General features: G+C 38.9%; 1 protein-coding gene and 1 non-coding gene across 7 annotated transcripts in view; both read right to left on the bottom strand.

The window, feature by feature from the left end:
• Positions 1–14,130, bottom strand: part of CEP295 (centrosomal protein 295) — a 57,928-nt gene that overhangs the window by 5,674 nt on the left and 38,124 nt on the right. For 3 of the 6 annotated variants that reach the window (XM_067466520.1, XM_067466519.1, XM_067466524.1), the window contains exons 16-23: positions 13,136–13,288; positions 10,747–10,947; positions 9,454–9,554; positions 7,967–8,114; positions 5,852–6,097; positions 4,421–4,575; positions 3,482–3,629; positions 1,808–2,469 (exon numbers count right to left, since the gene is read on the bottom strand). In XM_067466520.1, coding sequence (XP_067322621.1) covers positions 1,808–2,469; positions 3,482–3,629; positions 4,421–4,575; positions 5,852–6,097; positions 7,967–8,114; positions 9,454–9,554; positions 10,747–10,947; positions 13,136–13,288 — 1,814 coding nt within the window. The remainder of the gene's footprint in view (positions 1–1,807; positions 2,470–3,481; positions 3,630–4,420; positions 4,576–5,851; positions 6,098–7,966; positions 8,115–9,453; positions 9,555–10,746; positions 10,948–13,135; positions 13,289–14,130) is intronic. The other 3 variants (XM_067466522.1, XM_067466521.1, XM_067466523.1) reach the window with 2 other exon arrangements.
• LOC132772456 (small nucleolar RNA U2-19) lies at positions 8,412–8,495 on the bottom strand. Its single transcript, XR_009631189.1, has one exon. It is a non-coding gene; the product is annotated as a small nucleolar RNA U2-19 (small nucleolar RNA).

The raw sequence follows: 14,130 nt of genomic DNA, 5'->3' as shown, positions 1-14,130 counted from the left end.
TATAAACAGACATTCAAGCACCTTTAAGTGTAATTCCATCTTCTATTCTTATGAGTTTTTTCTAGCTTAAAATATATAATTTAAGCAGCATTTCTTGATTAATCAGTAAACAATGGGCCCTTCCAACCCAAAGTTTTAACTAACTGTGGACTATGCTTTAACTGACATAGGTGTGCAGGTCAGCTGTACTACTGATCCTCCTAATACATAATTTTGTCATATTTTTCTGATGCAGTTTGTTCTGATGACTGCTCTCCCAATTAAAGTTATTATGTTAGAAAAAACCACTTTCCACATACACAAATAGAGATAGAAATAATTTCTTAGAAAATAGCAGGATCTTTTTGCTTTTTGCATTCTTTTCTTTTGCAACAAAACATTTTTCAAACATATATCCTTATTGATTAACATAACTACAGGCCTTTTGTGAATTCAACTGCAGAAAATCATCAAACCCGTGTGTATTATCAGATGGAATTGTATGGATAAATCAATATGGAATTAGCCTCAATATTGGTTGGAAACTTGGAAAACAGAAGCTCATTACATTACTTTATATGTCACCTTTCTCTCAGTGTCTCTTAAGAAAAAAAATTCATTTAAAATGACCACGTGGCATAATTGCTGGCATTCAATCTTACAAAAGGCAATCCACTTGCTTGAAATGCCATTGCCACATTTCTTCAGCCTCAAAATGGTCTGTACTGGACTAGACTGGGCCCCTAACCCTTGTTGGGTGAGTGGAGGGAACTGAGTGGCATTAGTTGCAGGATCTGTTAAAATAATGGAATGATTCTTGTTAGGCAACTTGGCTTATTAAAAAAAGACCCACCTCATAAATGCACAACAGAGTAACTTATTAGCAGCAGCATGACCCAGAACCAGTAGCCAAAAGTGATAAAAAGAACAAAAACACAGACTAATGTTTTATCTTCCACAGGAGGCTTTTCTTTGTAGTAAAATAATAAAGTTGCATTATTTACAAGAATAAGGTTTCCATAACACAAATAAAGTTCTTTATACTTCCTTCTTTGCTTCCACGCTGGGCTTCTTTCTAATGCCCATAAATATAGGTTGCTTACCTGTAAACGTAGTTTCCCGAGTGATCACCTGTGAATTTGCACATATGGTAAATTCCTGCACTTGCTTCTAATAAACAGCTTTGCTCTCACAAAGCCTCCTCTCACACTGAAGTTACACAGGGGCTTCACACACTAGCTTTACACACAGCAGCATTCAAAACGGAGCTTCACACAGTAGCTTTATACACGAGTCCTTCAACCTGGGGCTTTCTCTCACCTTCTCACACCGGGTCCTACTAACACTGAGGTCTACCTCACACTGAGGCCATTTTCACACTGAGGCCTTCTCACACTGAGGGCTCTCTCAGACTGACGCCTCTCATACACTGAGACGAACTAACACCGAGGCCTACTAAGCTACAGGCACACCTGCTTATATAAAAACTATAGCTTTTTCTGAGTCTTTGTATCCATTTAACTCTTTCAGTGCTTGACTCACATTTTTGTAATTAAAAATACCTAGTTAATTCTAAATATTCCTGACAGACCCTAAGGCAGCTTTATATGTTTCAGCCCTTTAAATACATTTTTTTTAAATGTATGTTTGGGTTAGTAGAAATAAGCAGTCTTAGTTGTTGTCCATCTGAAATCCAGGTCAACACCTTCCTTTCAGCAATATACTGAAAATGCCACGTTTTCAGCAGTTTCAGAGTAAATTGTGTTGACTTCAACACAAAAATGATGAAATATTAGCCACTGACATACATCTCATTTACTTTACTCACCCAGACTGGAACGGTGCTTTGTGACAAACAGGAATCAAAGCCTCTAACTTGCCCAATGCTATGATCTGGTGGCCGAAACATCTGAGGCTCACTCTCCAGTTCAGAATCATGCATAAGACCAAATGAGAGTTGTGAATCCATTGCTTGAGCCAAGCTTAGCATTGTATCTGTTTTTGGAGAATGCTGTTCTCCATCAGCCTGTTGGCTGCCCCAAGAGAGACTAATTTCTGCATTCTTCCTCATAGTTACATTTTCAATACCAGCCTCATACTTCCCCTGACTAAACGCAGAAGGTAGTTCAGCAAAGCAAACACTCTCCTCTCCGGAGCCTACTTTTGGTGACTCTGTCCTTCCAATAGTAATTTTCCCTGTATCAGGATCTGGAACCAGCTGATAAAACGAGTGTTGATCTTCAACTGGACTCAGACTGCGAAAATGTTCAATAGAAGAATGAAGATTGCTATCATCCTCATTGACTCCCAGCTCTTCGGACTGTGTGCTCTTAGGTGAAATATACAGTCGATTCTCAACCGATTTCCTGACTTCAAAGTTGTATTCAGGGACAACGCTATGGGCTTGAGGTGAAGCACTCTGCCTATACTGGTTCAAGGCAGATTCCATTAGCAGCGGTTCAAACAATTCTTCAGCACCTGGTTGAAAATCTGAAAAAAAGTTTAGAAAATTCAATTTACATTCTACTTGACTTTGGATGGAAGCAATAGCAAGTTTCAGTTGGAAAGGAAGATTGCAAGTTTTATACAGAAATATCAACCTATAGATAATCAGACTCTGTGTACATCTTGCCAAATTGTGATCTGGCAATGGCTCTCTAGATTTAAAGCCAAAGGTTTTTCCAACCATTTTCTATCTTATCTTTTAGCTACAGATGTCAGAGGTACTAGTTTGCATGCCAGAATTTGCCAAGAAAATGTATTACTGGAGATTGAGAAGATCACGATCTGAGATTTGAAACACCAAAATTAAAAGATGATTCAAAATAAGCCAGATACTATATCGTGAACTCCAACTAGGATAGGAAAGGGAGCCATCAGAGCAATTTTTCTCATTCTGAACAGTATTATTATTATTATTATTATTAATATTATTATTAAACTTTATTTGTACCCCGCTAGCATCTCCCGAAGGACTTGATGCGGCTTACAAAGGCCAAGGCCTTAACACAACAGCAAAACAATAACCATACAATTCAAAGCAAATTAAAAACATAAGCAATAACAAAGCATTACACCATTACGCAATAAAAACCAGGGCCGGGCCAGTGATGGGTACAAGTTAAAAAGTGCTGGGTGTGGCAGGTGGTATGTTGGAATTCTGGGCAAGTGTAATGTGCAGAGAGTCTTAAACTCTAATAAAGTGCTTCTGGGACATAGTGCTGGGGGTTATCGTATTCCGGAAAGGCAGATCGGAATAGCCAGGTCTTCAAGTTCCTCCTAAAGACTGCCAACGTAGGTGCTAGTCCAATGTCTTTGGGGAGGGTGTTCCAAAGTCGGGGGGCAACCACAGAAAGGCCCTGTCCCTCATCCCCACCAAACGCGCCTGCAACGCAGGTGGGATTGCGAGCAGGGCCTCTCCGGATGAACGAAGGGAGCGCGTGGATTCATAAACGGAGATGCGGTCACGCAGGTAGGCAGGTCCCAAACAGTACTCAATTACCTTCCAATATTGCTTCCACCTCTTCATCAGTCGTCTGTCCTGTTGGCAGAGTATTACTTAGCTTTCCTGTGCTAATAAATGAAAGACTGTTGCTTCTGTTCTCCAAACTGGAAGCTGTTAATTCATGACTCTGAGATAAAGCTGAACTCTAAGGACAGAAAAATGAACATTTAGATGATTGAGATATTCTAATTCTATCTTCAGGAAATATTTTTACTTCAAGGGAAAGATACCCAAAGTAACAAAGAACAGACTACATTGATTTCACAGTACAGAAATATGGCATACATTTTCCAAAAGTTGGGCATCTACACTAGCCTGTAGAAGGTTTGCACTCACTACAAGGCAGACAAATAAGGGGAAAATCAAGATCTGAGATGCATCTCTCTTCTTGAATGTGATGCAAAATTCATATACTCAATTGGCCATTTCTTAAATTGATTTTTTTATAGCAGCACAAGAGAATCAGCATCACTGGCATTATTACCCGCCATTCTAAATCCCTACCATTGTAAAGGAGGAGCCTATGGTCCACAAGTCCTTTTTGCTACTCCAGGCTGCCACAACTTCAAAATGTACTATAATATCTAGCTATCAATATATGAGATATATATATATATATATATATATATATATATATATCATTTGCTACTCCCAGAAACTTATTATTTTTTTCTTTTTATCCCACCTTTCTCCCCATAGGGACTCAAGGTGGCTACCAATGGCATGACACAACACAAGGAAAATAAAAAGCACATGAAAATATATATATATATATAAAAACCAACTAAATATTTGAGTCATGTATACAAAAAAATACAGTTGACATACAATATACATAAATACAATTTACATGTAAAAAATAAACATTCCCCCAAAATCCCACCCACATCCTCATAAACTGCCCCTCCTCATCCCCCAAATGCCTGATTACAGTACCTTGCTTAGGTCTTTGCTGTTGGGAGATGCTTTGCACTGAGAAAAACTTGAGGAGATATTGAAGTCAGGACTTTGCTGCAAGGACTGAAAAAGCTCACGATGGAAGTTTGGAAAGTTTCTTTCCATTTCAGTGGCATCAAGTCCTACTGCTGGATCTAAACGTAGTTATAAAAGTATTTTAGTTAGTGCTAAACTATGACCAAGACCCATAGTTCATGCTTCATGTTTACATAGTGTAAATCCACACTCACACTACACCTTCCTGATGCTGAAAATTAGTAACAGCAGGCATAGTCAGTTTTCCAATCTGCTTATGTATTGTCCCATTGTGTAATGCAGTGGTTCTCAACCTGGGGTCCCCAGATGTTTTTGGCCTTCAACTCCCCAAAATCCCAACAGCTGGTATACTGGCTGGGATTTCTGGGAGTTGTAGGCCAAAAACATCTGGGGATCCCAGGTTGAGAACCACTGGTGTAATGGGAAATATTCGAGGATTAGAAAGTGGTCCAGGTGAAACAAAAGTAGTACTCTAGAAAAGAGTTGTGCATCTTCCATGTATGTGTAATTATATGGCTGAAATGGTGCTTACTCCCAACCAGAGTATGCCTATTGAATCAATCGTTTTCTGGTGAGTCAACACTTGGATTTAGATCTGACTGATCCAATTTCTGCAATCAACAAGAAATTGGATCGGGCAGATAGTCCATAGTTAAAAATTGCACATCTCTGTTATGTGACCATGAACCGATTACTACCACTGCGAAACTGTAAATTTAGGGGGAAACGTATACACACGTAGGTAAGGGAAATTCTATGTATGACCAGCAAGATTATGACCTATGGATTTTATATGATATATGGAACACACCATCCCCAAAGACAATTCTCAGGGTCAGCAGGGTCTCAAAAATAAAAATTGGGCTTTAAAGCCTTGAACCGAACATACAGTGTGATTCAACTATCAAAGTACCCAATCATAAGATTGCATTTTGAGCCCAGGAGAACCCTCTTTAAAACTACTGGGCTACTTCATGATGGAAAAAACTCCTTTCCTAATCCTGAAATGGCCCATGGAGACCCAAAACCATGGTGAAAATGGCCAAGTTCTTAGAGAAATTTAGTTAAAAATATAAATTAAGGATGTTTCTGTAGGAGCTCCATTCCACAAGGTTGCTAAGGTGGATTCCAGTTGCCAATAGTTGGTCATTCCTAAGCCGTGTAGCTACAAAATTAATAACAAGTAGTAACTCTGGTAATCATCACATTAGCCACACACTTTATTGTAAACATTCAGATAACCTTGTACTCTGGCCACAGAACAAAGAATGAGATGCTTCAGAAAGGCCAAGGAGAAATAAAATTCCATTTTTTAAACTATAAGAAAATAGGCGCTTTTGAACATTGCTATTTTCTGTTCCCCAGTAACATTACCATAGGAAGTTATGTTGCTCAGAGACCAGCTGAAATCTCTTGTATATTTGTTTATGATTTGCTGAATTCTGCTTTCATTAGAGTGGAGCGCTTCTCTAGCAGACAGATGGGAATGAAGAACTTCTGAAGAGTCATCCTGCTCATGCAATGTACCCCATGCATCATCTGCCTTCTCTTCCATCGGAGGGTTGAAATGTTTGGGCTGGTCTGTGGCTGAACAGGGCTCTGTAAGAAATGCAATAAATGCTGCTCTATTTTATTAAGTATTCACTTACAAACAGATAAGAGTTGGGCCTGAATCACTGTTAACAAAAAGTTTTGTAGTTTTCGGAGGGCTATTTTCGTGTAATTTCCAAAAACAGAAAAGGAAAAAGAGAGACGAAAAGACCAGTGAAACCAATTCAGAGAGACGATATTTTCAGAAAGGGTTAAGTCCAATGGCACAGGATGGCCACTGAAAGTTCCTCTCGGAGCATGATGAAAGTTGAAGTGTTTCTCTCTGTGTGTCTCTCAGCCAATAAAAAGTCTGGTGTCCATGCTCTGATTGGCTGAGAAGGGACACAACTGGCACCTACATTTCCCAGAACCCTCTCTTGCGGTTTGTCTTATTTTTAAAAACTTATGTTTAAAACGTAAAATAATGCTAAAAAAATAAATAGTGTGGTGAATTGTTTTGAAACTTGGCAGGTCTGCAGTTGTAAATGGGGTCTACAGCTGACGTAGGTTTCATGTAGATAGGCCTTAAAATGGCTGAGGATTGAGCCTTTAAAGTTTCCCATTGCAGGCAATGGACGAAATCTGTGCTGAATGAAACGGAAAACATCCTTCTCCTTTCGGGTAACTTTCTGGTAAACAAATGAGGAGTCAGATGAAAATGGCCCCGAAAACAGCATCCCTTTTGGCCCGACTGCACATGATTACAAACAGATGCTTTTAACTATACATCAAAGAGAGATTTAAAATACAATCTGGGATGTGGAGGCATACCTGACTTCAGCAACTTCTAGAGACCACTTGAAATTTTCTTTTCAAATGCTTCTAGGGATTATTTCTTTTTTTATTTAATAGACTCCAGTATTCTTATGATTTCTGTTTATAGATATATGCTTTTTTCAATATGCCGAAGGTAGTTGGTGAAGCGGGCTTTTCTGTTTCCCCCGTTTATCCTCGTCTTGGTGTTCATACAAACTCAGTAACCCAGTCTTGAGCACGCAGGGGCAAACTTTGGCCTTCCAGGTGTTTTGGACTTCAATTTCCACAGTTCCTAACAGCTGATAGGCTGTTGCGAATTGTGGAAGTCCAAAACGCCTGGAGGGCCAACATTAGCCCATGCGTATTCTAGAGGCATCTACCATTTACCTTTCCTGTTGTAGTAAAGCAGACATGGCAACATCAGGACTGGCAAGAGTAAAATTCTAGTCCTTCCCCCTCAAGCTATAGTGCATTATATACTGTAAACATACTGCTGCAACTCATAATTGAAAGTCCAGATTTCTCAAGCCCTTCTTTACCCTTCTGTCATTGCTGATTCTGCTACAGACTTCCAGTTAGATAGACGAAATAAAGGAAAAAGGCGATGGTAGAGATATGAAAACACTTCAATAAGCATGTTTCTTTGTCAGAGGCTTTGTTAATCGAGGTATGCCTGAATAACATACTAGAATAATATAATGATGACCCCAACAGCCATCCAGTACAACCCCCTGCTATGTAGGAGAACAGAATCAAAGCTTCCCCAACAGACAGCCATCTAGCCTCTGCTTAAAAACCTCCAGAGGCAGAGATTCCACCACCCTGCGAGGCAGCCTATTCCACTGCCAAACAGCTCTTACCATCAGGATGTTCTTCCTAATTTTGAGGTGGAATCTTTCCTCCTGCAATTTGAGTTTATTGCTCCATTGTATCCTAGTCTCCCAAGCAGCAGAAAACAAGCCTGATCTATCTTCAATATTACATCCTTTTGAATATTTAAACATGGCTATCATGTCTCCTTTCTGCCTTCTTTTCTCCAAGCTAAACAAACCCAGTTCCCTCAGAAACAGAGTTGGAAGAGACCAGAAGTGCTCATTATGTTTTGAGCTTGGAAAAAAAAGCCCAAAATAAAACAAATAGTACCTGTGCTCTCAAGATTTCCATCTGGATTGTAGTTGGTTGTAATGATGGCAGGAGAAACAGGAGATGAAGCAAAATAGCTGCAGGCTACCTGTTGCATAGAAGTCTGTAAATTTAATGAATCAGGAGACCATGCCGTGTGAAGCATTACCTAGGGCAAGAATACATGTGTAATATAATGATTAAAGATGACATTTACCTAAGAGCTTGAAATGTGCAACCTTTTTTGTTCTGAGCTCAGATCAAGTGTAGAAACCTCCATATATTAAATTGTCAGTTCCACTCAGATTCATCACTGCTCAGTACTTTTCTCTCTCTGACACACATACACACACACACACACTCCCCACTTTCCCCAATTCACCTACCCAAATTCTTCTCACACATTCACTCACCACTTACACAATACACCAGAAAAACTCACGCTCTCAGTCAGATTTGAATTGCTTCCCAGAACAGTATATAAATCATGCACTATAAGATCAGCTGACCTTTTCAAGTGCTCAGATTTGGCTATTTCTCATCACAGAGCCACTGAGTAAGCAGCTCTCAGAGGAACGGTAAAGCAATCCAAGATAATTTCATAGCTATTTCTTAAAGTAAAATGATGTGTCTATTCTAATCTTAGGATATCTAAGAGCCTAAAGTGCTGAATATATTAAAAACAGAATTCCTTACACTATTTTTTTTGCACTACATATTTTTTTTTAATTCTGAAGGTTAATGAAAAAATGTAAAATGTTTCTGGAATTTACATTGATGGAATGGATTATCAAGACTCATTTCAGTCTGGTCTTAGGCCAGGGCATGGAACAAAGAAAGCCTTGGTTGCCTTGACCGAAGGCCTGCTCCAGGAGAAAGGCATGAGGAATGCTACTCGGTTGATCTCTGTATCTCTCGGGTGTTTTTGATATCATTGTCCATCGTATTATCATACTGAACTAGCTTCACTAGAAGGGAATGGGAGGTACTATGTTATAATGGTTTCGCACCTATCTGCAAGGATGTTTCCAGAGTGACATTTGGGGACTTATTTTGGACTCATTTGGTCCCACAGCCATTGTGTTGTAGAATTTTTTTCTACATCTAAGTTAAGTCACTGGGTAAGGTAATTGGGAGTTAACTGATGTCAGTGTATTCATGACAGAGCTTTTATTCCTTCTCACTGCAGTCAGTTGGGGCTGTACCGAGATACTGTAATACACTAGATCAGAGCCAACAAGCTGAAGATCAACCGCATTCACAGAGATACACTTTGGGGAATGAGGTCCAAGAACGTGGTAAACCACCTGCTCTGATAGGGTTTTATTCTCTCCCTATGGGAGCACATACATGGCTTGAGACTATTTCTCATCACATTTACATGCAACACTCAAAATTAAAACCTCACATTAACGGTATATAAAATAATAGAACAAAAAAAATAAAGCTGACTGGATTAAAATAAATGCTACATATTATGCAGCTGTTAAAGCGTATTGGTGACTAACCATACTATTTGCTCTAAATGAAGAATCAGGATCTGCTCTTCTTCCAATATCAACTGCATAACTGAGTAAACCTTGATCCACTCGAGAATGGGCTGAAAACACTAAAGAAAAAAGGATGCATCAGCACAGGAAAACACCTAGCAAACTATTATGTAGAGATACTGACGCGTTAAGTAGAGGCAGAAGATTTTATTTTGTAAGTCTTTTCTAACTGTTTATTTCTGCCCAGGCTTACATGTATGAAGGTAAAGGTAAAGGTTGCCCCCTGACATGAAGTCCAGTCGTGTCCGACTCTGGGGTGTGGTGCTCATCTCCATTTCTAAGCTGAAGAGCCGGTGTTGTCCATAGACACCTCCATGGTCATGTGGCAGGCATGACTGCATGGAGCGCCATTACCTTCCCACCGAAGCGGTACCTATTGATCTACTCACATTTGCATGTTTTCAAACTGCTAGGTTGGCATGTATGAAAGAATATGTATGAAAGAACATGTATGAAAGAATACATATATTATTCCAATTCAACAGTCTGCAATTTTGCTTTCACTCACAGGTCATGTCCTTGGCAAAGTAAACCCGTATGTGTGATTTCACAGATACCACAAAGAAGAAATAACTCTTCCTTGAAAAAGACTTTGAAAGCATTTCATCAGCCACTGTGATCTTCACTTTGTGTCGTCTGTAGGCTACCGTGAGTCCCTTCATCTGATATAACAGGCTGCATTTTTTATTTAAAATTAGTTAAGTCATAATTTGTTTTTATATGTTGGTTGCCAAATTTCATTACTATGGATGTATTGTTGATGTGTTTGGGTACTGAATGTTGGCCTTTTATGTTTGAAATCCGCTCTGAGTCCCTCTGGGGAGATAGGGTGGAATATAAATAAAGGTTTATTATTTATTGGTTTTATTTGGGGAGATGGTGGTGGGATATAAGAATAAAGAATAAGAATAAAGATTATTTTACAGGAAAAAATAAAGGTGGTGGTTTTGCCATCTAAATGCTTTCATCCTTCACAATCTTTATTCCCATCTTCTATGCTCTTCTTAACTATATATGACCCATACAGTGAGAGTTTTGGAAAAACTTGTCTCTTGGAGTTTAAATATTTTCTAGAGGTCTCTATTTCCCGTGGCCATGCTTAAGATAATGAAGGAAATTTATGAGTACAGTAGCCACAGTATATTTTTATGTATATATCTGCGTGGTTATTGTTATTACCAGGTGATGTTAAATCTAAGCCATATCGTCATCACCACAATAATTCATGGCTCAAAATGTAACTCCACTCACCTGAGTCAGACAAACCATCCACCTCGCACCATGATCCATGCACCTGATCCTGACTTGTACCAGATGTTTCTTCTTTGTAACCTGCTATAATTCTTTGTATATCTGTCTCTTCATGATGAGAGTCAGGCGGGCTTTCGCTACTTTCCAGTTGATAGACTTTAGAAGTGAGGAAAACGTCTTCAGTAAGAGACTCTCTGTAACCTGAAATTGGCAGTTGCTAGTTATTAGAAGCAGTCCCTTTCTCGGAGTGGGTAAATTTTCCCCATTCCTCCAGTCAACATCTATATCACACAATTCCCCCTGTACTCTCCAGAGGGCACAAGAAACCTGTCTATATCTATGTCTACAGACATACAGTAGTGTCTCACTTATCCAACCTTTGCTCATACAACGTTCTGTATTATCTGACGCTGTCTACCTCCCACCCGGATCCACAGCGGTTTCTTCAGGCAGCAACGTGCAGAGGGCCTGCACGTGGGATGAAACACGGCTGACACAGACTTTTCCCGTCGGGTACAGCATCTGGCCTGCACTGGCTGCGTCTCCCCCCACCCCCACCCCGCCCCCAGGCAGGATGCAGATTTTTAAAAATTCTTCACAGGACTGAACTTTTGACGAATTTAACTTCCAGCAAGTTCATGCTATGCAATTCTATCTTTATTTGTAGTCAATTTTTAATACATAGTCAATATTTTTGTAGTTAATTTTTTCAATACATGGCAGACTGAACTGTTTTTTCTGTCGATTTGTTGTAAAACATGTTGTTTTGGTGCTTAATTTGTAAAATCATAACGTAATTTGATGTTTAATAGGCTTTTCTTTAATCCCTCCTTATTATCCAACATTTTCGCTTATCCAATGTTCTGCCAGCTTGTTTATGTTGGATAAGCAAGACCCTACCTCTCTATCTATCTATCTATCTATCTTTCACTTGACTTTATTTCTTAATTAGTCGCTCTCCACCAAGGTGCTCCGAGCAACTTACAGTCTAAAATAGCATTTACACAATATAAAAACATTCAACATAAAAACATTCAACAGTGACTATTTGGCAAATTAGATCTGATTACTTAAATGCACAACCAAACAGCCAAGTCTTGAGTGCCTATACATAAGGTCGCAACTCCGACATTGCTCTAATGTATGGAGGCAATGAGTTTTATCTATCTATCTATCTACCTACTTATTTAATGGGTGGAGGTGGTCCTGATATTCAGGAGATGTAAAAGGCAGCTACCAGAATTTCTACAATGATCACTATAAAATCAATTTTTAAATTTTTATTTATTTATTTACTGTGTTTGTATCCCACCCTTCTCAGAGCAACACTATAATAGGCAGCAATTTGATACCATACTAACAGATATATATAATAAATTGAACATATACATTAAAAACATAAAACTAAAAAACAACAACATTAAAACCCCTTATTAAAACCACGCTATCTAAAATCATAGTCACAAGCAATTTCAGTCATTATTGCAAATATTCCAAACACATCATACTTCAGTTTAAATGGACTTTGGTCTGTGAAAGTTTACACTATAATACATTTGTGAAGGTGTCACAAGACTCTCATGTTAATTTTCTCCAATGCCTTGACTGTCTCAATCCATTGATGCACCTGCTAGTCTTCTGTCTGTTCTACCCACAGAAAAAAAATCATATGAAAGTAAGACAGAATATGAGTAAAAGAGGCCAAGCAGTTTGAAATAGCACCAGTCAGTTCCTAGTTTTCAGTCAAATCAAAAATTGTAGCTGTTAAATGGAGGCTCTTAATTTCTAAAGATGTGATTATATCTGGAATTATTCAGCATTATAATTGTTCCAGGTTCTTGAAACTCTTTTGGCCAATCACCAATCTGGTCAATGGGATAACACAGGAAGAATCACTAGATTGACATCAGAAGACTCCATCCCTAGTTAACGCATACATACAGAGCTAACAATCTGCTCATTTTTATCAACCAGAAATCTCCCCTCAAAGACAGAAATCCTAAACGAACAGTACCAAAACTGGAATAAGATTATTATTTTTTTTAAAAAAAAAAAGAAAAATAAACAAGGAAAGATGCACAGGAGCTTTTCCCATCCCAATCTGTAAACCAAATCTAATAAACTTCACTGTTTTCCATATCATCCTGTGCAATGGTAGATATAAGATTCTGTTCAACAGGAAGTCATGCCAGGGTACTGGGGAGTCAATGACAGCAGGGAGGAAGAAAGGAACTGCTGGTAATCACTTCATGCTAAATTTGCCCAATACCACTTCTTGGAATTTGAAAGTTGGGAGGACTTGAGACCTTGCATCATGTTATAAATTAGCAAACAAAAAGATACAAGAGGCTATGGTTTTGTAATTAAACAGTACACTTTTACAATGTACCTGTTGCAGAAAGTCTGACGCTCCTTGGTGTGTCAAGTTCTGGTATGACACTAAGTTCGTGCTGTTCCAAATCAAGTCCTAACTTTACTTTTGCCAAAGGTGGCTTTGAAAGCGTCCATTTCTGTTCTTTCCCCCAGGTGTTCTGAAATGAATCTGAAAGGTAAACATAATTTAGGCCAAAAGGAACTGGCACGGCAAAGCAGCTACAAAATGAAACAATTAATTAAGATCGGCTTCCTACTTAAAAGTTATTTCTACACACTAAGTGGCTTGAGGGAAGCACTGTTTTTGCAGTATGAGGGTAACAATGTTAGAAATATTAAAAATTAACTAGGTATTTTTAATTACAAAAATGTGAGTCAAGCACTGAAAGGGTAAAATGGATGCAAAAGTTGCAGTTCTATGTAAGTAGGTGTGCCTGTATCTTAATAGCCGTCAGTCTGAGGTAAACCTCAGTGGGAGAAAGGTCTCAGCCTGTGGGAAGGCCTCACAGTGTGAGGTAGGCCTTAGTCTATGAGAATGCCAGGTTTGAGGAAGGCCTGGTGTGAGAAGCTTTGGTGTGAAGCTCCAGTGTAAATGCTGCTGTACGTAAAGCTACTATGTGACGCTCCGGTGTAATTTCGGTGTGAGCGGAGGCTCTGCAAAAGTGAAGCTATTTATCTGCATAAGAAAGAAGCCCAGCGTGGAAGCAATGAAGGAAGTATAAAGAACTTTATTTGTGTTACAGAAACCTTGTTCTTGTAAATAGTGCAACCATATTATTTTACTACAGAGAAAAAATTGGTCTCTGTGTTTTTGTTCTTCTTATCACCTTGGGCTACTGTTACTGGGTCACGCTGCTGCTAATAAGTTACTCTGCTGTCCATTTATGAGGAGGGTCTTTTGTTAATAAGCCCACTTGCCCAACAAACAATACTGATTTGACAAGACTGTAATAATTATTGCCACATTTAACTAAATCAAAATAATATATCAGGCGGGGGCAGAGTTTAAGC

Source organism: Anolis sagrei, chromosome 3 (genome assembly GCF_037176765.1).
Source record: "Anolis sagrei isolate rAnoSag1 chromosome 3, rAnoSag1.mat, whole genome shotgun sequence".
NCBI classification, from domain to species: Eukaryota; Metazoa; Chordata; class Lepidosauria; order Squamata; family Dactyloidae; genus Anolis; species Anolis sagrei.
This window is presented reverse-complemented; position numbering and strand designations above follow the sequence as displayed.